Source organism: Talpa occidentalis, unplaced genomic scaffold, assembly GCF_014898055.3.
Source record: "Talpa occidentalis isolate TD23 unplaced genomic scaffold, MPIMG_talOcc4v2.1 talOcc4.9, whole genome shotgun sequence".
Lineage (NCBI taxonomy): Eukaryota > Metazoa > Chordata > Mammalia > Eulipotyphla > Talpidae > Talpa > Talpa occidentalis.
Window position 1 is genome coordinate 109,910,004 of NW_023605305.1, and position 24,055 is coordinate 109,934,058.

General features: G+C 36.2%; 1 protein-coding gene across 1 annotated transcript in view; it reads right to left on the reverse strand.

The window, feature by feature from the left end:
- Positions 1–245: 245 nt before the first annotated feature.
- TRIM33 (tripartite motif containing 33) overlaps positions 246–24,055 on the reverse strand; it is a 91,579-nt gene continuing 67,769 nt past the window's right edge. The window contains 12 exon segments of the mRNA XM_037500600.2: positions 246–484; positions 564–614; positions 1,955–2,107; positions 3,702–3,776; positions 5,037–5,160; positions 6,997–7,346; positions 8,500–8,659; positions 10,832–10,895; positions 13,923–14,055; positions 17,601–17,801; positions 22,699–22,863; positions 23,471–23,745. Of these exon segments, the coding sequence (XP_037356497.1) occupies positions 272–484; positions 564–614; positions 1,955–2,107; positions 3,702–3,776; positions 5,037–5,160; positions 6,997–7,346; positions 8,500–8,659; positions 10,832–10,895; positions 13,923–14,055; positions 17,601–17,801; positions 22,699–22,863; positions 23,471–23,745 (1,964 nt within the window). The 3' untranslated portion in view covers positions 246–271.

The following is a 24,055-nucleotide window of genomic DNA, read 5'->3' on the forward strand; positions in this document are numbered from 1 at the left end:
GCCCATTCTAACAGTAAGAACCACCTTCGTTAGGAACAAAAATCTTCGAATCATGTGTTTTTACTTTTAAAGTTGTGAATAGAGTTCTCTCCCCTTTTCTTGACAAGAATGGCGTTTTCTGTCCATTATTCAATCTAATACTGTGTAGAAGCTATCAGCTTTTTTGAGGAGGTGCCCACTGTAGGCAGGAGATACCAGCAACACTTAAATAAAAGTTTTCTTTTATTTCTTTTTTTTTTTTTTTTAACAATTGGTTTAAGTTCATGTCATTTTACTTTATATGTACTGGTCTCTCATCTGACTTTAGGCGTTTCCTGCGGGGTTGTATAAAGTCTTCATCAGAGTCCTCAGTTACCTCACCATCATCCTCTTCCTGCTCAAATTCTGGCAAAGGTGCGAAGGTCCTGTCTGAGTAGATCTCTGTGAGTTTATCTTCAAAGTACAATGCAACTGCTTTCCCTGCCTGAGCTACTTCTGAATCAGCCTGCAAGCAAAAGATAGGAATATTCACCGATTGGTAATGCATATTCCTTCATCAAGTTTGCATGGTCTGAAAAGCTTACCTTCAAATTAATCTCTTGTGTTTCTGCATAAACTTGAACAACTTTCATCATCTAAAAAGGATACCAGAGTCAAAAAAAAAGGGAAATTATAATCCTTTCTAAAGTTATGAGACTGCACAGGATTGGCGACGCATAGTCAGCCACACTAGGGGAAACAAACTGCTATGACCAGATAAAGTGCTACATACAACTCTATAGAACACGGAACCACTTTCTTTACAAAGCTCTACATTGCCTCAAATTCTGAATTAGTGAAGTTACTCTGAATAGGACTTGCTCTGAATATATGCACTTAATGTAAGGAACGTTGCTTTTTAAAAAGGCCAAGCTTTCAACAACAACTTAATTAGAATTCTATTTTATGGCAATTTATTAATCATAATTACTTAGCTATCAATAAACCAGATAAAATGGATCTTCTTTCTGGCAAACATTGGCTAAAGTTCACGAAAGCTCATCTAATTGGATTAAAAATTAAGACAAAAACCTTGGAAATGTATTAAAGTAACTTCAAGTGAGTGAGCTTTTAATATATTCTCTATGACATAGTAATATAAAGGTATCTAAACTTTGCATCTTATCAGAAAATTTTTTATATACACAGAAGTCACCTAGATGCTTATAGAGGCAAATATAACTACATTTTAAATGATTCAATGCTCTCTGTTTTAGTAATAGCCAGATGGCACCCACATTTCATAAGCAATAGAAATTTTAGTTTTGATCTTTTTAAAGATTTTATGGATTCTCTTCCACTTCCATTTTCTTCTATAAAAATCAAAATTTCCCTTAACAATACGATACTTGACTTTCCCCAAAGATGATAAGAATAAATTCCTTGAGGAAGATAAATATCATACATTTCTTCTCAAGGGGACAGCTCATCCTTAGCCTCCAAAACAAAAAAACAAAAAAACACCACACACAGCCCAAGTTAATGAAAGCTATATTGCCAAGATCAGAAAATTCAGCATTACGTGACTATTCAGGATGAGCCTCCAGAGATTAGTCTATGAACTTAATGGTTCTCCAATTATATGGTCAATAACAAAACCAAAGGACACTGGTACCAAGATCTTTCCTCACTGTACCAAAATGTAAGCTATTTATGATCATTATCCACAAAATATATTTAATTACTTTCTATGCTTATCTAAAACTCAACATATTCAGAAAGGGATACTGAATATCCTTAACTTTTATTTAAGCATACATTTCAAATTATGCAGTAAAACTTCTATGGAGCTGTAGATGCAATCAAATTTTACTTGGATAGAACTAAAGCAGAAAAAAACATTTAAACCAAATTAGAAAAATCTCTAGACAGCAAAAACAAAAACAGCAAAATGAACAAAAATTCACAAAACTCTATAGTTTGGAAGCTAACATACTTCATTAAACCTTTCACAGTTCTTGAAGATCAAACGGACATCAGCCACAAAGTCATCTGGAATTTGGTAGTGTTGGGAATGTTTTTTCTGAAGCTTCTTTTTCACTGTGGATAAATCCATTGGTTTCTTTATAATTTTATAGTAGTTTGGTATCTAAAAAAACAAATAGATAAGGATAAATAAGGATTCTCCAAAAATGTCAAACTGTTTAATCTGAAGATACATAAAAAGCATTATTAATTTTGAGGAAAAAAAGTATGTTGATAATTTTAACCAGCTACTTCCAAGTTTTGGGTACAATGAATGTACTTTTAATCTTTTCCGCCAACCATGTCACAAAAATAAAATCGTATTAAGAGTATATGGTAATCTTCACACTTAGTGAAAGTCTCAAAGTTCTATCTTTAATAGATTTGTAAAGAAAGTAATTAACAAGGGAATAAGGGTAGCCAAGTACTAGTGTTAATGACAGATCTGTCTTAGAATTTTATGACTCGTTAAGGTTTTTTTTTTTTTTTAGCAAAAGGAAAAAAACTGATTATAAAATGTATTGCTTTTATTAGAATATATTATCTTTTTAGAAGATGTAACTTCACATCACAAAGAACTCTGGTCATAACAGAAAGATTTTAGTAACAAAAAACTTATTAACCATTTAGTGATCCTTCTGAGGAGTTCTCCCCATTTGTGGCCAAAAATCTTTCCAAATTTGTATTTGGAAAATAATTGAACATGCAAGTTATTCAAATAGATCATGAAAAGAAAATATTTGAAAGTAAATTTCTACCATAAAATTCCTAAACCTGAAAATGAGACACTTTCTTATATTCAATGATTACTATTTGTACCAAACGTCTTCCTTATGTCTACACCTTCTGTGCTTTAAAATTCATCTCTCAGTCTATCTTGTAAATAAGTCGACTATTTAATATTCTCTAACAGGACTGGCATTAAATATCTCAATTCAATATCTGGTAAATAAAGCAAGCAAATAAAAGGTGTGTAGCATTAAACATCACTAGTATTCCTTTTACTATGGAACTTTAGTCTTTTTTTCTTATAAGGCTCCTTTAAGATAAGCAAAGAGTATTTACTTGCAAAACTTCCCCCAAATTTCTTAATCTTGACTGTTCATAAAAGTGGACTTTGAAAGATTCAAATTTATACTTTTATTCAAATTAACACGTAAGCAGAGATTACTTTTGCCTCTATAGATACAGAGTCTAGAATAACAGAACTGGAATCTTAGAAATAATTTAGTCTAATACTCCCACCATATTGTTTTAACAACAGAGACAGAATATTCTATAATTTCCCAAAGCAGAAGCTTTTTTTGACTCTTAATTCAAGAATTTTACTAATGCACCTGTTTTCTCTTATGTCTATCTTAAAAGAGAACACGGAAATTAAATTTTTATCACACATTCACACAACAAAATCTTTAAAAACAAAAAGCAACTTAAGCAAGTGGGTTACATATTCATTTAATCTTAGTAAAATTGCTGATTAGAAGTATTTATGATGCTCTCAAACAGGAAACTAAAACATTTACGCAGATTACTACATACGATCCTTGAAATAACCTAATGAAGTAAGGGATAGTATTAGAAAACTTGCGCCTTGGAGAGTCTGAGGAGATTATTAAAGAAGCTGGAGGTTTAAAAAGCCATCAGAGGTCAGAGCACAGGCTCTTTAAGTACTGTACTAAATTTCTTCATCAGAGATGTAACCAAGGTAGACAACTCACCGATGCAGGGACTGGCTCCTGGAATTCAATACTTAATTCATGGCAATAGAGGTAAAGCAGAAGACGTTCACATTTCTGGCCCCCAGAAAGAAAGGAAAACCCATAAAATGTTATTTTTCTTTGCCCAATAAAATACTCTTGAGAATGAGAACTTTCATCAATACAATTACAATGAAATGAAAATAAGCATACGACTTACGAACTATCCAACTAAATATATATACTAAAAGAATATTTCCATTTAGTTTTGAGATGATCTTCTCATCTAACTTATTAAAGATAGCAACCTTTTGTTTTTACCTGGAAACTAAGACAATTTATCTATTAACTATTTATACAAATGAAAACGAGTCATAAAAGCAACACAGTCATTTTGTGCAAAAATTTATTGACTACCTGGTAATCTATAAACTAACACGGTTGCTAGTCATTCTAATTTCCTGAGGCAGGAAGGACATGTTGTATTATTCCACTCAAGTTCAAAATTAAAACTGTCTTCTCAATTTACTTCTAGAACTTTCAGAAGTCAATCGAAATGCATTTTACATTTATATCTTTTTATTTGCTTTAACTTCTTTTAACAGAAGTTTGTACACTTTCAACACATACCTTCTCTTCAAAGATAGTGGAGGAGGGATTTTGCAAGTATATAAATCAGATTAGAGTCAAGCATAACTTTAATGACCACAGAACTATGTGAAAATTATGATGTCTCTGGAGATCAGACTATAGGCCACATCAGCAGGAATCTAAGTGACATGAGATGATTTCTGAATTTTACTTTTAATAGACTGGGAAGCAATCAGGATTTTAAGCAAGGAAGAGGTAGGCTTGTCCACATTTTTAAGATCATGTATAAGGACAGAAAAATAGTGAGGTTAAAAAGTAGAATCAGGATGTCCAATGAAGAGATTATTCTAACAGTGCAGATGAAAAACTATGATGGCTTTATTATAAGGTTAATGGTGGGAAAAGAAAACGGCATTAGTCATTCCTGATTCTTTCATTTCTATTAGGTTTCTGGCCTGAAAAACAGATGAATGGTAGTACCATTTAATAAAGGGAAATTTGGGGGGAGGAGTCTAGCTTCTTATGTAATTTGCTTACTTGTTGAATTAGAAATCAAAATTTTAGTTGCAACATGTTAAGTATGAGGAAGTGGGAATTAAGAGTTTGGAGCTGAGGACTAGAGACAGATTTCAGAACACATCAACAGACCATCAATTGGTGACATTAAAAAATGAAAATGTATCGGGTTACGTGTAAATTACAACCTCCTCCCTCCCCAATGGCAAATAGATTCCATAATAATGAAGGAACTTATTTGACACTTACCCTTTGGTCCACGGGGCTTAACCCCTGTGCAGTTTTCCCCTTCTTACTATGTTGCAAATTATCACAATCATATTCAACTTCTGGTTTCCCAATATCTCTGCAAAATGTGCATATCCAGTCCCCACTAAAGAAGAAAACAGGTAGCTCACACGAAACTCAATCCAGAGGCACTAGTTACCTAGAGTTAAGACTCCTAGTTTGTTTTCTTTTCAGTTTTTTTTAGGAACGGGAGGTTATATTCTCATCAAATCTCATAAAGTGGATTGTATGATAAAAATTCCCCACACTATTCCAGCCACAGTGGCTGGCAGTAGCTTGATAGTGGTGACACTTGAAACCCTGAGCCAACAGGCAGGCCCAAATCTCTGTCAATTTTTAATTCCTCCCAAAGCATAAATGTTTCAGCAAGATGTTACTACCCAAAGGGGGAAAAAAAAAGGGAAATCTTTAATATTTCAGGGCCCAAATGCCAAAACTTTTCCAAAAGAGAAAAAGAAAGGTAGGAAGGAAAACCCTTATCATATCACTGGCAAATGACTATACATCTCTTCCTAAGATGTAGGCAACAACTATAATTCTTCAGAAAAGACTTCTGGAACTACTTACATAAATCCATCTCTTTTCTAATATAAAAGATAAACTTTTTCAAAATAGGTAGTATTTAGCTAAAATAATGTCTTCTGGGGAATCTGACAGGAATTTTGAATATTTTTACCATTCAATTTTGAATGGTTTTCCTAAGGGACAATGGACTACTTTCACTTAGTAAGAAACTAGGAGTTGGGGTTGAATGAGAGGAGGTTAAAAGAAAGAAAGCATGACTACTATTTCACGGTCTCTGAAATCAGTCAGAAATAAGGTTAAACATAATATGTTAAATGAAGGGGGAAAAGAAGCTATCCTAATCCACACTCTACTACTTGTAGACACAGTTACTAATCCCTGAAAATCAGTGAATTGCCCAAGTTAATTTAGTTCACCACAGAATTATGATCAGACTATATAGGTTTGTAACCAGCCCTCCACATCTGTTGTACTATAATACACCTGGTATCAGCAGCTTGCCTTGGGTACCCAGCAGTAAATGTTTTAATCTTGAAACCATATTTAGTTGCCATTTGGTCAAATATAGTCTGAAGATAATGTTTATATTTCCCCCCAAACTTTAAATTTACCCAGTTCTTTCTGTGTAAATAAGGAACACAATAACTGTCTCTTCCCAAGTTAACCACTGAAAATATTCCAACTAAATGACAGAAAATCTGAAAAACCTGTACACAATGCTTCAGGCAGGCACTATCAATTATTTTAGTGCCAAGAGAAGTCATTCCTAAAAAAATTTCATTCCCCCACAAAATTCAGTTACTTGAAGGCATTTTTAACAAAACATGTTTTTTTACATGACTTCTGAGAGCTTCCAAACATAAGAAAATTAAGTTTTGGGTAAGATCTAGTGAGTTGCCTCAAACTTAATACTTCTATAAATAAAATGCTTATTATTGACTATATTAAGATTGATGGTAACAAGGCCTCCCCTGGTGGCGCAGTGGTTGAGCAATGGGCTGAGAGTCTGCCCTCAGCCTCTGCAGCACCAGTTTGTTCCCCGGCCGCTGGCGAGGGTCCCACCAAAAAAAAAAAAAAAAGACTGATGGCATCTTCAAGAGGAAATCAACTTTCTTCAAAATTCCAGTCCCCTCAACTCTTCATAATTCAGAGTTACCTTATTTGCTTACATTAAATATAAACCGAAGGCCAGGAAATAAATTTTTGGTTATTAAAGCACTATTTAGTTCTCAAACATTTTTATCATTCATCAGTTAACTTCTCTAAATGGTAATACCAAAGGAATAATAGGCCCCAGTTTTTAGTAACTATGCATTTATTAAGAAGGCCACCTGTCCTGAATGTTACTTTTTATCATATAAAAATGAACAAAAAATTTTCATTACTTCACTGATACCTTGGAAAGCTAAGAAGTGTTGGAACATGACAGGTTAGATGAAAGACCTTTGGACATTTTTCACAGCATAGGAGATCCCCTCCATTTTGGCAAACAGCACACCAATCTTCATTTGGGTCATCATCTTTGCTGCTGCCATCTCCTCCAATCCTCGGTGACCTGTGCATGAGGCTTCGAATTGGGGACTTTCCATTAACAAGGTTGTTGAGTCCTGACTGTTTGCAGCTTTCACTCATTTCTGTAGGTTCACTTTTCACATGATTTTCCAGGCTTGCCAATGCATCCAACTCGCTTTCTAGATGTAGGTTGGTTGAGAGAGGTGGTGTCAAACTACTCTCAGGGCTGCTCAACTAAAATAAAGGACACATTTTTGAAGATCATTTAAACCTAACTGTAAGCAGAGCATGCACACATGTGGACATATATATTTAAGTTATGTCAATATGTATACAAATACTGACATAACTTCAAATTGTTTGGAAATCCCAACAGTGACAAAGTATTAAAAAGAATTCTCCAAAATTATTAAGCATGTTAACTTATGATTTTAGGGGGATAGTGTCTTACATTGGTTCACTCAGATAATAAGGAGACCAATTAAACTATTAAGTACTCTGATCAGGAAATGAGCACAGGTTAGACTTTTCCTATAAAAAGTTATTCTTCATACAAGAAAATGCTGCACAGTTTCTGAGATGCATTCTGAAATATCCTACTGCCCATATCATTCTTCTAATGTAGAAAGATTATGACAATATAAATCTTTTTGTACCCAAGCTTTTGGAGAATATTTTCTAAACCAGGCTCTAGAAGAGGTACAACTGTTTCAGACCCAAGATTAATTAATCTTCTATTGCTCTCTGAATCTACATGTACCATGTTGAATATACTAATAATACTTTGAGGTGAAATTTTTGTTTGCCAACTATGTAGAAAATGAGACATAAAGACTGGGCAGGGGGGGAAGAAGAAGGGGAAAAAAAAAAAAGAAAAAAAAAAAAACAACAACCCAAGATCAAAATTCCTAAACAAAATAAGAATACTTTTATTCTATCTTATAAATTTTGTGAAATGTTCAATCCAAGGAACTCTAATACGGTTAATAATTCATTAGTCAAAGGCAATCTTCCTAACACAAAGCTCTTTGATCACTGAACTTCATTTATGTCAGCACTCGTAATTCTGAGCTCACAGGTCCAGGAAAATAGCCAAGGGTATTTTGTGGCCTGAGGCTCAATGTGACTACTGAGATGATTAATAACAGAAATATAATTTTAAGTTAAGTCTCTTCTGATTAGTTTCATCTGAGATGAAAAAGTTAAATGAAAAACAGGTAATTTTCATTAACAGGTATAAATATTCCAAAAATAAATTATGCAGAATCACTATTAAATTGAGTTTAATAGTGACACTATTACACTCAGACGTATCTAATACGCTGAGAAACAGAGGAGTCAGTGAAGTGACCGTGTTAAATCACTGTGAGACCCAGGTGGCGCTTACCATGCAGGCACTCCTCCTGCCATCCTCTGTCTTTTCTTGTTTCACAGCTCCTGAAAAGCTACATATTTCATCTTCAGTGCCAGGTTCTTGTTTGACCTTCACTTGATCAGACTTAAAACTAAGACTTGTCTTCTCGGCGGTTCGGCCTGACGATCCACAGCTGGTAAGAAAAAGAACAAATAAAGGCCACATGTTTGATTGCATGATGTACATAAAAACAATTACATAAAAAGTAATGCTCATTAAACTGAAAATAACAGGCAATTGACGAACTTCATAGAAGAAGCCTCTTAATGACATAAAAGAGCATGGTATATGAAATAAGCTTTAAAAATACAGATCAAACTTCCAGAAGCCCCTAAAAGCATATTTCATGGCCTGAGGTATTTACACTAAGTCATTTAGAAGACTAGAAAGTATAATTTTCCCAGACTAGTGGTACAGAATATCAGTGATTATCTATATAAAACAGATTCTCCCTACCCCCAATCTTTAGTACACAACATCAACAGTATCGGTTCAGGATGTCTCCTCCAAGAGGGTGAGGACTGAGAAGTGGACAATGAACAGTCAATAGCCCAGAAGGCCCATATCTGAATCAATGCAATGACAGGTTAAAAAGACAGATAAATGGCTAACAGATTCCAGCTAGTGCCCAAAACTAGTGGCAAGAAACTGAATAAATAAAAAGCCAAGTAAGTATTTAGCAGAACCAGTTTTCAGAATGTACAAACTGGTCAACATTTACTGTATTTTAACTTACCATGCTCTTTCTCAAGCCTCCCTCATTCACTATTTCTTAGCACTGTCTACCAAAAAGAAGTAAGAAACAATGGACAACTCAGTAGCATTGAGTGCCCCTAGTGCCCATAAAATTATTCCCAAGCACCATTTCCCTACTAACACGATCGAAATTTTTAGCGAAATGGCTGATTCCAGGCCCAAGGCAGGAAATATATTTTCATAGTAAGAAATAAGGAAGTTTTTAAAGATAACTGGGTATTAGCAATAAGATCAAGCCAATTGGAAAAAGCTCTGATAAATCTAAGACAGAACAATTTAGGCATCCATAAAAATAACATCTCTAATGCATTAGAATATATAAAATATTGAAGTATATGAATGCACAAAGGTAATAATAATTAAAAAACTCCTTGGTCACAGTTTTATAGTGCTGGGAATCAACTCACTGTTATGAAAACAGGCTACATAGAGAGAAATGATGTAATAATTAAAATATCATCTCTAAATACCAGTAAAATATATACACAGCTAAGCAGTAATTGTTAATGGTCGCTAGCACAAACAATGAAAAATAACCAGTTTTGTGCTCTGGTGAAGGATACAGCATCACTGATGAAGTGTATTATACCACCCCTCCCCAAATCAAATTTAAATCTGATCAAACCTCTTCATCTAAATACTTATAGGCAATGTATTTAAATGACAAGATAGGAGAAATGGGGGAAACTCCACACAAAAATGTATTTCTCAACAAATAAATAGATTCTGACCTCAACCTATATGCTGGTGGTGATGAGAACAGAGTTTATCTGTATCTAACACAAAAACTGAGAAATCTAAACATTAACTGTTATTTCTACTGAGATGAAAGAATCAGTTGTTGGTTTTTTTTTTTTTTCCAGGTTCTGAAGCTATAAATTTTAAATTTTCTGGGCCTCCCTGGTGGCACAAGGGGTTAAGATGCAACCCATGGAACATGCCGCAGCCACTGCAGCGCAAGTTCGATCCCTGGCCAGGGAGCTACCCACATGGCTCAGCAGACCTCTCCTGTCTCACCGGCTGCTCCCCTCAGCAGTGTTTCAGTTGATCTGCCTGTTCTGTTCCCCACTCTGTCTCTGGTGAGTCCTCTCAACCCCCGCACCTCTGGCCTGTACCCCAGTTCTTGTATGCATAAATAAATAAATCTTTAAAAAACTTTTTAAAATTTTCTTTAAATATATGTAAGTGACATATACTGAAATAGTCACAAGTGCAACAATGTCAGATTTGTTTCAGAATAGTGCAGACCAGGAGAGAATAGATGGAAGGGAATATAGAAGAATCAAAAGTATACTGGAGAGTTCAGTGTAATATTCTACTTTTTAAAATATGTATTTGAATTTTTTCACAACAACAAAGATTTTATTCATTTAAACACAACTGCCAGTACTAGAGCACAGAAAAAACAAGACTGACCTTTAAACTGATAACTGTTGAAGCTGGGTGTTAACACATGGAAGAGTTCATTGTAATATTCTACTTTAAAAAAGAGATGTTCGAAATTTTTCTTAACAACTAAAATAGCTTATTTAAATTATTTAATACTCACCTGCCTCGACTGCCAGTACTAGAGGTACTAGGAGGTCTCACAGGTGTGTGAGAATTAGATAAACCTGAAAAATGATTCAACAGAGTGAGTATCAAACCAGATACTAACAGTCACAGTCTCCCTACGAGTTACAAAATTCCTAAGCTCTAACAATTCAGCAGCTGCTGGAGTCGGGCCTGGCCTGAGGTGAGGGAGAGCAGACATCAGCCACGTCTTCGCAGCTGCACCCACACGCCGCACAGCATCCTCTTCAGAGGGACTCTACGCAGTCAGTGGAAACTACCCAGATTAAAAGAAAGCTACTTGCAACCCACCCCAAGTCACCCAGGGTAAATATCCAACTTAGATTCCCTTAATTATTCTGTCTTTTTTTAGTAGTCCTGGAGTAAATACACTAAGCCTCAAAAACTAAATGATAAAAAAATGTATTAATGAGGCATCATATGCAAAACCTGCATTTAAATTTGAACTGCCCTTATTCTAGAAATGAGAAAGAAGTTTCAATAAGAAATAACAACTTACTTCAGAAAAATATATATGATAACTCCTGCACTATCCATCTGTCTGAAATTGACTTATTAATTATTAAATGGTCAACAAAACAACTGGGATTTTGGAAGATCTAAGCTCATGGACTTGATTGGCCACATTTTAATAGGTCACAGTAAATTTAAGTTTCTTTTTTAAAATTCCAAGGTGAAAAGTCACTTGCCTTTCCTTTTTTAATTTTTCATTCTTTTACACATCGTGTATACACATATACTATGTATGATATATACACACCAGGGAGTATGACATGGCCACACAAGAATGACATGTAGCCATTTTCGACAAAATGGAAGGAATTTGAAAGAATTAGGTACAGCAAAGTAAATCAGAAAAATAAAAACAAATACTGGACATTGAAAAAGCAGGCAATTCAGTAACATAAAACACTTTCAAAAACTAATGGATATCAATAAACACTGAGTACTCTGAGGCCAAGAGGAAGAAGGGAGACAAAGGGACAAAAGGACAAAAGAGATGGTGGTCAGGAAAAGGGGAAAAATTTTCAAACAACAAAGTCTGATGATTTTTTGAAAAAGTTATCAACGACTGTTCAGGGAGGGGAAATGGCGTGGACATGGTCAGACAACCAGGAAAGGCAGAGTGAGGACCTCCCCGCTAGACTCCTGACGACAGAGTCGGTGGCCAGTATCCTCTCCTCCCCCCAAAAAAGATATGGCCAAATGCCAATAATTTAAAAAAAAAAAAAAAAAAGTTGAACCCAAAAAGCTCTTCAACTGACCAATCTGCATAATGAAAAATAACATGTGGGAGGTAGCTGCATCTACAAATCCATCAAAGAATGTGAATACACAGCTAGGGAGTTGGGAAGGAATATATTAGAACTCTACAATTTATACTACAGATATGTATTATTACTTCAACTAGATAAAAACTACCAGCAGTAATTGAAGAAAATCATTAAAGTAATGAGGAAAAAACTGAGTTGTTACTATGATGGTCAATTTAAGTGCTGATTTGGCTAGAACATGGTATCCAATTGTTTGGCCAAACAAAACCCAGCCAAGACACTGCTGGGAAGGCATTTCTTAGATGTGCTTAACTTGTCAATCACTAAATTTTGAGAAAAGCAAATTAACCCCGATGTGGGCAGTCTCAGTGAGTAAAAGGCCAAAAGAGAAAACTGAGGTCTAAGAGGAAAACAGAATTTTGCCTTCAGACTCAAGACGAAGGTCAACTCTTCCCTGGGTCTCCAGCCTGTCATGCAGATTTCAGACTTGCCCTTCCTACTAATCACATGAGCCACTTTCTTAACCCTTTGCACTCCGAACCATTCTGGACATTGGCTACCAGGTACTCGACGCTACTCTGCGGCAGAAACGTGCATTTACAGACCCTCGTATTATTTAGTATAATTTTGGAATCAAGTAACGTATTATAATGATATTGGACTTATATGAATTGGGTGACATTGAGGAATGTATATTTGCAAAAAAACCCAATATTTTATTGATTATAATTTTGTACAGTATGATAAGTTTTGTAACACTCCCCAATATGCATTGCAGGCTGATTAGTGCATGTTTGACATGTCTGTATAGAGGTCTATCTGGAGCTCATCTTCACTACTACTTGTGTCATGAGACTCATTCGTGGTTGGACGCTTTGCCATTGTTCTAATAAAAAATATGAATAAATGCATGGGTTGAAAATTTCTAATTGTTATTACTAACTGACAAGATGATATTTACCAAAATAGCTTTCACCAAACAATTTATTCACTAAGAAAAGAATCACTTTTCTGATTTTCTCGTTAGATCTATGTGCGCTGCTCGAAGCTTCAAACCAAAATGAGCTCAGCTTTGAAAATCTTTTCCTCCAGATGTAGACCTGTTTATTTGTAATTATGTATCTCACTATACAGGGCGCACTATGTTCGAAAACCGACCTTTCTTCTACAAACTCCCCTTATCGCTCTTTTCAAGTGGCGTCGCGAAGTGCTCGGACCGTCGTGAGCACGCATCCCACGTTCTCGTCCGACACAAAACCCGCTGACATTTCTTGTTTCATCTTAGTAATTTTACGATACTTTGATTTAATTTCTTGTGCCATTTCAAGATAAAACTTCAGGGAAACATGCATGTCTCAAAAAGTTGCGTTGAAATAACTCAATTCCCCGTAATCACTAATAAATTGCCATGTCCCCTGAGAGGGGACATCCAAGTGATATGCTAGAATTCCGATGTCCCCTGAGAGGGGACAGCGGAGTGAAAAGGGTTAAAGTCTCTCCCCCATACCCTATCTTCTACTGACTGTGCTTTGTGGAGAATCATGACCAATACATATTAAGAGGTAATTTTTCTTAACGCATTAAAGAAGTGAAGTGATACAGCAGGGCCTTCCTTGAGTAAGATTTTCATTTAACATCATTTTGTTGTAACATTGATGAGAAAAAAAGAATCCCAGCCAACTATGAATGAAACAACATTAAAGGTTTCCTATCCATTATTTTACTTAGAGTTGTGGTTTCTAAGAAGCTACCAACTTTAATAGGCGGGGCTTACTGTACCTTGGTTAGCTTTACCTGATGATCCTGGAGAGAGGGCGGAGGGTCCTGGGGAGGGATTCATGGTGCTTGTAGGCTGTGGGGGTAGGTGACTGCCTGAGATGTATCTACTTAGTAGATTATCTAAACTACTTGAACCAGCATCTTCCAACTAAGAGAAAGAATGAAGAAAGGACAAATTTACCTTAATTGAAGCAGAAAAATTAATTTCATTAGTATAATTGCTTATGCTAACAATTTACTAATAACAGATTAACCAATATGAAACGTCAGCTTCCCTAAGGATCTACACAGTGTAAAGCTTATGTGAATAAAATTATAATATTAATCAAAAAAAATAACAGCTCAAGACAAAACTCAATTATCTACCAAGTACTTTATGTTCTACTATGAAAATAGTGTGATACACTGACACTTCTGCTTTTTCACAAGTTGATGCAAGAATTCTTTCTAATCAGCATCCTTGCCCAATTCTCCCTTCCTTTATTTCAACACCCACAGCGCTGACAGAACCACTTAAGCAGAAATTTGATCATGCCAGTACCTAACTTAAAGGCAATAAAAAAAAAGTTTTCATATTAATCAGAGATATACTGCCCCTTACCATACACAAGAATTGATCCCTTTCCTCACTCACAAGCATACCTTATTTTACCTTGCTTACAACACACTGCAGATACTGCCATTAAAAAAAAAAATGAAGGGGCCTCCCCGGTGGCGCAGCGGTTGAGCGTTGGGTTGCGAAGCTGCCCGCGGCCTCTGCGGTGCCGGTTCGATCCCCAGCTGCTTCCTGGCCACCGGAGGAGGGTCCCACATGGCGAGCAGACCTCTCCTGCCGCCCGCTGCTCCCCTCAGCAGTGTACTTCGTTCCTTCTGCCTGCTCTGCTCCCTGCTCTGGCTCTGGTGAATTCTCTCACCCTCCCGCACTTCTGACTGTACCCAGTGCATGTATAAACAAAAAACAAACAAACGAACAAAAACAAAAATAAATAAAACATGCCTCTATAAAAAAAAAAAAAATGAAGGATTGTGGCAATCCTGCATCAAACAAATCTATCAACACCATATTTCCAATGGCATGTGCTTATTTTATGAGTCACCTTTTGGTGCCTTTATAATATATAATGTATTTATAATACCTATTAATTATAATCTAATCTGAACAGAACCTAATGTTTATTAAAAAGTACTCAGGTTCAGGGCCTCCCTGGTGGTGCAAGGGTTAAGATGCAACCTATGAAGCTGGCTGCAGCCAGCGCAGCGTAAGTTCCATCCCTGGCCAGGGAGCTGCCCACATGGCAAAGCAGACCTCTCCTGACTTGCCCTCTGCTCCCCTCAGCAGTGTTATTTCAGTTAGTCTGCCTGTTCTGTTTCCCACTCTGTCTCTGGTGAATTCTCTCAACCCCCGCAGGCACCTCTGGCCTGTACCCCAGTTCTTATATGCAAAAATATTAAAAAAAAAAAAAAAGTTTTTGGGTTCATGATGTATCTCCTGTAAGGTCAAAATTACAAACACGAATTCTCACTGTGCCAGAGACAGAAAATTATGGAGTATAATTTAAAAAGCAAGTCAGGCTGAGAGAATTCTATTTAAATGAACCACTATTCTATACTGGATGAGTGTACTGATCAGTATCGATAGATCAACAGGCAAAACTGCCTTATATTTATTTTCTGTCTGTGCTCCACAGTTATGCTACCAGTCCGCTTCTTGTGTGCCAGGTTCCTTTTTACTATATGATGGAAACTGGAGAAGGAGAAAACATAGGTAATTCTTCAAAAGATGATAGATTTGGTTTAATTTTGGTGCATATAGTTAACTATTTCTTACTGTAGTTGTGCTTTTTTGTGATAATCACTTATAACTGCTTTCAAAAGTAACTGACCGTAAGAAGTGTTGGTAAGGATGTAGAGAAACTTAAATCCGACACTGCACTGGTAGGAATGTAAAAAGTTAAAACCATTTAATGTAAATGTAGCCATTTACATTTAATGTAAAAAGTTAAAACCATAAAAAGTTTGACAATTCCAAAAGCCCTTAAATGTATGTATGATATGATCTTGCAATTCCACAACTATTTTTACCACAGAGAACATACAATTTTACATTCACACAAAAAAATTTGTATTCCTAACCACCCAAAAGTGGAAAATAAAATTTCCATCAATTTATGCATAGCTGAACAAATATAGTCCTTCTGTACAATAGAATATTCTGTCATAAAAAGGAATTCAGTAGTGATACATGTTACAAATGGGTGAACCTGTAAAACATGTTAAATGAAAGAAATCAGATACAAAAGGTCACCTACTATACAATTCCATTTATATAAAATGTTCAGAATATGCAAATTCACAGAAACAAAGTAATGTATTGGTTTCCAGAAGTTGAGAAAAAAATGACTGACTGTAAATGAGTATACAGTTTCTTTTGGGGTGATGAAAATGTTCTGGAATTAGTGTTTATGCTTGCTCTCAGGACTATATGGAAAAAAAAAAAACCCTAAAATGCATTTTCTTAAAACTTGGATTTCATGGTTATATAAATCATACCTCAATTTTCAAAAGTGAAAGATATTTTAAGATCAGACAACATGTCTGTTAGTAAAGGAGATGGCTCTGCTCCAATACCATTTTTTAAAATATTGTTTTTAAATAAAAGATGGAAAGGGATATATTATGGAGTTTCTTGTTCTGATCTCAAAACTCTTCTGGGCAAGATGGCAGGCAAAGTCTAATATGGCCCATTTCTCTCATAATTCCCATATTTCAACGATGTAGAGCATTGGGTCTAAGAAAGAACTGAATCAAGGTGAGCAGCTCTAGAAAACGACATTATATTTGACATACACAACCTCCCTCCTCCCTTTGGTAGTTTAAGAAATGGAACCAAAGTCTTGTTATCTTTTTATCCTCAACGCCCAAGGGCTTTAGCTTACAGTAGTGCTTAGTATATATTCTCTGGTTGCTCACGGATCTTCAACACTATACCTGTCCAGGTACACAATCCAAACCAACTCCCTGCTACAGCTTATCATCAGGAGTACAAACTTTGAATTCCAACCTTTCCCTCTACTGAGTGTTGAAGAAAGTCACTACCTCTTTTATTTTCATCATTAAACAGGGACAGTACATATCATGAAATGATTTCAAACATTAAGCTGAAAGTGCTTTGTAAATTGTAATTCTTACAAATACATAAAAATAATAAACTACAGTGAAAGGGAGAGAAAGGGAGAGAAAGACCTCAGATGCCCTTCACATTCTATCTACTCTCCCTCCCCATTATTTCCTCCGTCAGTATGTGCTCCTCCACCTTGCACCCCCTGCCACTGTCTGGTATCCAGATCTTCCAACCTGTTCCTTTCTCACTCCAACCTATTTGCACAAGGGTTGTTTAACCATTCTTTTTGGACCTAAAAGAAAACTGACATGTAAACACATTTTGGTGCTAGGTTTCCTCACTAGAGCTAAACTCAAAACAGGAGTTCTTCATCTAACAGAAGATTGCTGTTGGAAGGGGGACAGATGACATCCTTTAACTTTAAAACCCTAAAGAGTGCTACTTTTAGCACACATAACTTTAAAAAATTCTAATATTTACACCCAGCTCTTTGGAAATTTCAAAAACATGTTGTACCTAAATTAAGAAATTAATACAGTGTCTTAAATCTCTTATTAAATTTATATACAAACCTGAATGGGTGGAATATCTGGTAGCGATGGAAGGTTTTCTGGATTGGTAACTGAGGGGATTAGTTCTATTGCTGTAACAGATGGGCTGGTAGGACCTCGATTTGCATTTGCCATAGTAGCTGTAGTTGGGCTGGTTGGATTGACTGTGGTATTGTGCACTGACACAACAGGAAAGGGTCCAGCATGCCCTGGGTTTGAATGCTGTTAGGAAAGAAAATGTTATTACTTGATTTCCCAGGATATCCTAATATGTACCATACCTTTACAACAATTTTCAGTTTAGGAGGCATACACGCTGCTTGAGACCTATAGCTGATAAATAGGCCCTCTCTCAAAATTATACAAGCATAATAATTCAAACAACTTGGCCTATTTTCTGTTCATTTTTGCATTATTTAGGGAAAATTAGATGTGCCAATAATTTTTGACCTGCCAGCCTGTTGATTTTATTTCAGTATAAGATTTAAATAAACAGATGATCTGGAAATGTCTAAATTTTCAAACATCAGACCAGGAAAGTCACTGTCCTGTCTATACTCTTCAACTCTTGTTTTGTTAAAGATAAAAACTGGTTAACTTTAATATATAAACTTAGTTATAAAATAAGTCTTGGAAAAGTAATGGAAAGCATGGTGACTACACTAATTAATACTATGCTACACCTATTTGTAAGTTGCTAAGAGTGAATTTTTTTAAACTCCTTATCACACACAAAAAATTTGCTGTAACTATGTAAGGGAACAGATGTTAACTAGATTTATTATGGTGATAATTTCTCAATACAAATACTGAATGATTATGTTGCATGTTTGAAACTAATATAATTTTATATATCAATTATACCTTAACAAAAAAATAATAATTTACACACAATCTGTGCAATGTTATTTGGATAGTAAAAAGAACAATGAATTTATAAACAGAAACATGACATCAATTTCTGACTCTAATATGGTGTGACCTTTACACAAATCACATAGTCTCTGTAATTTTGAAATGCAGATGTTGTTATCTGACCAGTCTCATTATAAGGACTGTTCTGAGGATTATTTAAGAGAACAGAGATGAAAGTCTTTAGAAACAGACTTCTACACATAAAGTATAATGTGAAATATTTTAAACTTACAATTTCTAACACTTAATGATTTCTTTAGGGACACTAAAGTCTAAGAATAATGTTCTGTGAACAGTTTTTAGTCTGATCCTGTTGCTTCTGCACTTTTCCAAAGGATGCACCTGCTCCCGGGCAGTACTTAGAGCTCTATATTCCATGTGCTAGGGGGTTTGTGGGTATGTGAACACTTTTAAGGAAATGAATTATCTTCAACCTTCATATGTATTTTTTCTAAATGAAACCTGGTTTACCTACGAATGTGGCGTGTTCTCCCTTTCTACTACTATTTTCTCAAATGCCTATCTGCCTGTCCAAAAAAAACCCTGTTCATCTTTGCCCATTTTTAATCTTATTCCAGCATGAAGGTGACAAAAAATTGGAAAGACAAGCAAATGTGCAATTGGAAATCACGGTGTCAAGGTGTTAAGATCGTGACTGGCTCCAAACCCTGGGTAACATATCTTTGAGTAGGTGTTCATACTTGATCATCAATAAAGAAGAAAGACCTGAAGAAGCTATCAACTGATAAAAAGATTTAGAAAACATTTTGCTAGTTCATTGTAAGTTTCAGCTTATACCTAGAAGTCCAAAGAACTGAGGAAGACCCTTTTAAGTCCCTGCTACTTATTTTTGTTAATAAATATCCCGAACATCAAATGAGAACAAAATTTTAAAAATTAATAGTAAAAATCAATTCTGACTTATTCTTTTTTTTTTTTAAATTTTTTTTTTTTTTTATAGAGGCATGTTATTTATTTATTTGTTTGTTTGTTTGTTTTGTTTATACATGCACTGGGTACAGTCAGAAGCGCGGGAGGGTGAGAGAATTCACCAGAGCCAGAGCGGGGAGCAGAGCAGGCAGAAGGACTGAAGTACACTGCTGAGGGGAGCAGCGGGCGGCAGGAGAGGTCTGCGCGCCATGTGGGACCCTCCTCCAGTGGCCGGGGAGCAGCCGGGGATCGAACTGGCGCTGCAGAGGCCAGTTAGCTTCGCAACCCAGCGCTCAACCGCTGCGCCACCGGGGAGGCCCAATTCTGACTTATTCTTAACAGTAACAGACAAACAGATGTAAATGCATATGGATGGAGCTGGATGGAATTATGCTCAGTGAAATAAGTCAGAAAGAAAAAGAAAAATGTCGGATGGTTTTGGGCCTCCCCGGTGGCGCAGCGGTTGAGCGCTGGGTTGCAAAGCTGCCCGCAGCCTCTGCGGCGCCGGTTCGATCCCCGGCTGCTCCCCGGCCACCAGAGGAGGGTCCCACATGGTGCGCAGACCTCTCCTGCCGCCCGCTGCTCCCCTCAGCAGTGTACTTCGATCCTTCTGCCTACTCTGCTCCCCGCTCTGGCTCTGGTGAATTCTCTCACCCTCCCGCGCCTCTGACTGTACCCAGTGCATGTATAAACAAAACAAACAAACAAATAAATAAATAAAAATAAAACATGCCTCTATAAAAAAAATTAAAAAAAAAAAACAAATGTCGGATGGTTTCACTTATAGGAGCTAGGTGGGGGAACTAAACAAGGGGTAAGGAAAGAAAAAATAAAGACAAAACTAGCAGGCACACAGATCAGATACACAGCAGGGGAGGAGGCGGGAAAGGGATCAAAGCACGGGAGGGAAAAAGCACAAGAGACTGTGGTAATGGTTCATGGGTGACTTGGTGGTAGGGATTTTATGGGGATTACATGTGAAAGGAAAAATGAAACATACAAAAAATGAACAATGATGTAAAAATACGTATGTATTTAAATAAATATATTTAATTAAAAATGTAAATGAATAAATAAAAAGGGAAAATAGGCTCCAACTATCTCACCAAATAAATGAAGTACCTTTAAAGGAAATGTTTCTTCACGCATTTTCTAACATTCTTAAAACTATGTAAATATATCTATACCTTTAAAACAACTAATAATTCAGTAAAACATTTTAAAGTTTAATAATATTGTCACTGGAAAATTAAGAATTTTCAATTAGACATTTTCCAGCACAAAATTACAAGACTATAAATCTATCAAATATAAGCATACTGAGATAAAATTCCGTAGAAGAGATTTAAGCTAAATCCAAGGACAAATGGGATTACAAAATTTTGACTTTAAAAAAATAGCTTACCATGGTATTTCAGAATCAGTAGATTCATTTACAAGAATGATGTAAGATTTTATTTTATGCCAATGTTTACAATATGTCAGAAAGTATGTCCTTTGCAACTACTAAAACTTAAACTTAGGGCCTCCCTGGTGGCACAGCGGTTGAGCACTGGGTTGTGAAGCTGCCCGCAGCCTCTGCAGTGCTGGTTCGATCCCCGGCTATTCCCAGCCACTGGAGGAGGGTCCCACATGGCGCACAGACCTCTCCTGCCTCCCACTGCTCCCCTCGGCAGTGTACCTTGGTCTTTCTGCCTGCTCTGCTCCCTGCTCTGGCTCTGGTGAATTCTCTCACCCTCCCGTGCTTCTGACTGTACTCAGTGCTTGTATAAATAAATAAATAAATAAATAAATAAATGAATGAATGAATGAATGAATGAATGAATAAATAAATCCTTAAAAATAAATAAATCCTAAAAAGAAGGTTAAAAAAAAAAAAAAAAGATGCAACCCAGGCAGGGATCAAACATGGTGCAGCAGACCTCTCCTGTCTCGCCCGCTGCTCCCCTCAGCAGTGTACTTTGGTCAATCTGCCTGTTACGTTCCCCACTCTGTCTCTGGTGAATCCTCTCACCACCCCCCACACACCTCTGGTCTGTGCCCCAGTTCTTATATGCATAAATAAATCTTAAAAAAAAAACACTTACAAACTTATAATGGAACTTTAAAATGTCCAATTTCAACTGTGACGTGGTCAAATAATCTTTCCAAAGCACTCAGGTTAAAAAGTTGAAGGAGGGCCTCTCTGATGGCACAAGGGGTTAAGATGCAGCATTATGAAGCTATCCAGAGCCACTGCAGTATGAGTTCGATCATTGGCCAGGGAGCTACACCCACATGGTGCAGCAGACCTCTCCTGTCTTTGCGTGCTGTTCCCCTCAGCAGTGTATTTCAGTAAGTCTGCCTTTTCTGTTCCCCACTCTGTCTCTGGGGAATCCTCTCACCCTCCGCACTTCTGGCCTGTACCCCAGCTCTTGTATGCATAAATAAATGTTTTTTAAAAAATAAATAAAAATAAAAAGCTGAAGGACCACTGCTAAGGCCCGTGCTTATTCAACTTTTTTCCAGCAAATGATTATCAGAGTTATAGAAATTTACATATCCCTGAGTATTCCTCTCCTGGGAATTCTTAATTCAGCAGGCATGGCTTAGAACCTGTTTCTGACAAAGCCCACCAGTAAATCTGATAATCTTTAAAAAGATCACTTTAATAGCTATAAAATGAATTTCTTCATTTTGTAAGTGGAAATTCTATGTAAAAATGGTCTCACTTTATAATCATACCTCCTATATGTAACTGCAATCTGTTATTTAAGCAAAGATTAGAAAATGTTTCCATATACATTTTAAGAGTAATCATAGGCACATCCCAAAAAGGACAATAATGTGTAGAAAATAATGTGTGCATATAGCATAACAATCATTTTGAAAGTACTTTTAATATTTAATTTCAAAATGTAGCATTGAAAAAGCAGAGAAACAATTTCAGGAAACTAGGTTCGAAACTTGATTCTTACCATCATCTCTTGTCATTATGGGCAAATAACAAGAGCTTTTGTTTTTCACTTCTGCAAAATGAATTAGCTGCGCTAGGATAGGGGCCTGGGGTCTTCAACTCATAGTATATAATGGGTTTAACGAGGTCAAAGACCTTAAAATTAAATACAAAATTTTATGTATATGTGTGTTTTCTCGGACAAGAAGACAAATAACAATAATGAGATTCTCAAAAGTATCAATGGCCACACCATCTCCCCCATGCACCACATTAAGAAAAATGTTGTCTTTTAGTTTTAAAATTATATGACTCTTACAAATGTAACTCTAGGCATACTTGTCTTTGGAGGTGAGGCTGCATCATGGAATACTGAGGGCCGCTGTGCCTGGGTATTCCTGGTATTCGGGCAGCATTCTGAGCCAATCTCATCTGATGGGCTTGAAAAGATCCACAGTTTATGTTGCCTCTTTGCATTGTTTGCACACTGATCAATCTTGGAGGCTATGAAAGGTAGAAATAGCATTTATGTGATAATTAATAAACTTATCTTTCAATTATAAAGCATTAAGGTAAAAACAATTCAGTCAGGACAGAAGGATATAAAAGCAGAAAATGTAAGTCATTTCTCCTCATCTCTAGTCCCAACCTCTTCTCTTAATATATTCATTTGCCTAAAGCCTAACAACATTAATTTATTCAATCTGGGATTAATGATTTTGATTTGGATGATGTAAGAGATAGTAAGAATGCAGCAGGGATAGGAATGATTTGAACAAATGCCTAAATAACTTAACAGATCTTAGAGAAAAACAACCTGTCTTTTTGGCCCAACACCTCATACTAAAATCAAAGAAGTCCTAGTATGGAGATATGAAAACTTGCATACTTTCAAGAGTGCTAGTGAGTTAATTTTGTTTATCTTGTTAAGGATTTGCTTATAATCCTTTTTGTACCTTCCCTACATACCTGTCATTCCTAGAACAAACATAAAATAACTTTTTGAACTCGCTCCCTGCATGTAACTTGATATGAAAACTCATCTATCAGGACAGAGAGTAGTCCTCCGGTCCTCATAATTCATAACAACAAAAGAGTGAACAATGCTTACCTGTTGTTGTAACATTTGAGGCGCTGTTTGTCTAGGGTGTTGCTGTGTCGTCGTTGTCGTTGTTGGTACAGGTGCAGGTGGTTGCTGCATCCTCATCTGTTGCAACTGCTGATGTTTCTGTGCATACACTTGTTGTTGCATGTGCTGGAGTCGAAGCTGTGCTAAGTTAATCTGTCCAGGGGTTTTACTAATGTGGTTTGTCCCTGGCGGAACTTGCCCAACTACAACATTAGGAGTATAACCAGGAGCTGGTTTACTCTCTATTACTAGATTACCTAAAGGATTTAAAAAAATGAGAATAATTTACATATAACCAACTAAATCATCTGCTTTGTGGATTAATCACTATCTTTTCCTCTGACAACAATTAACACTCAAAGCATCCAACAGTACAGCAGGGATGGAAACTAGGTTTAAAGATGAATACCTGAAACCTAGTAGAGTCTAAAACCAAATAACTGGCTTTTGATTATTATTTTGACTTTGATTTGTATTACCTGCACTTACTCTTTACAAAGATGTATGGACAATAAAGAGTTGAAAGAGATAGTACTAGAGGAGGCCCATCCACAGCGTAAATCAATT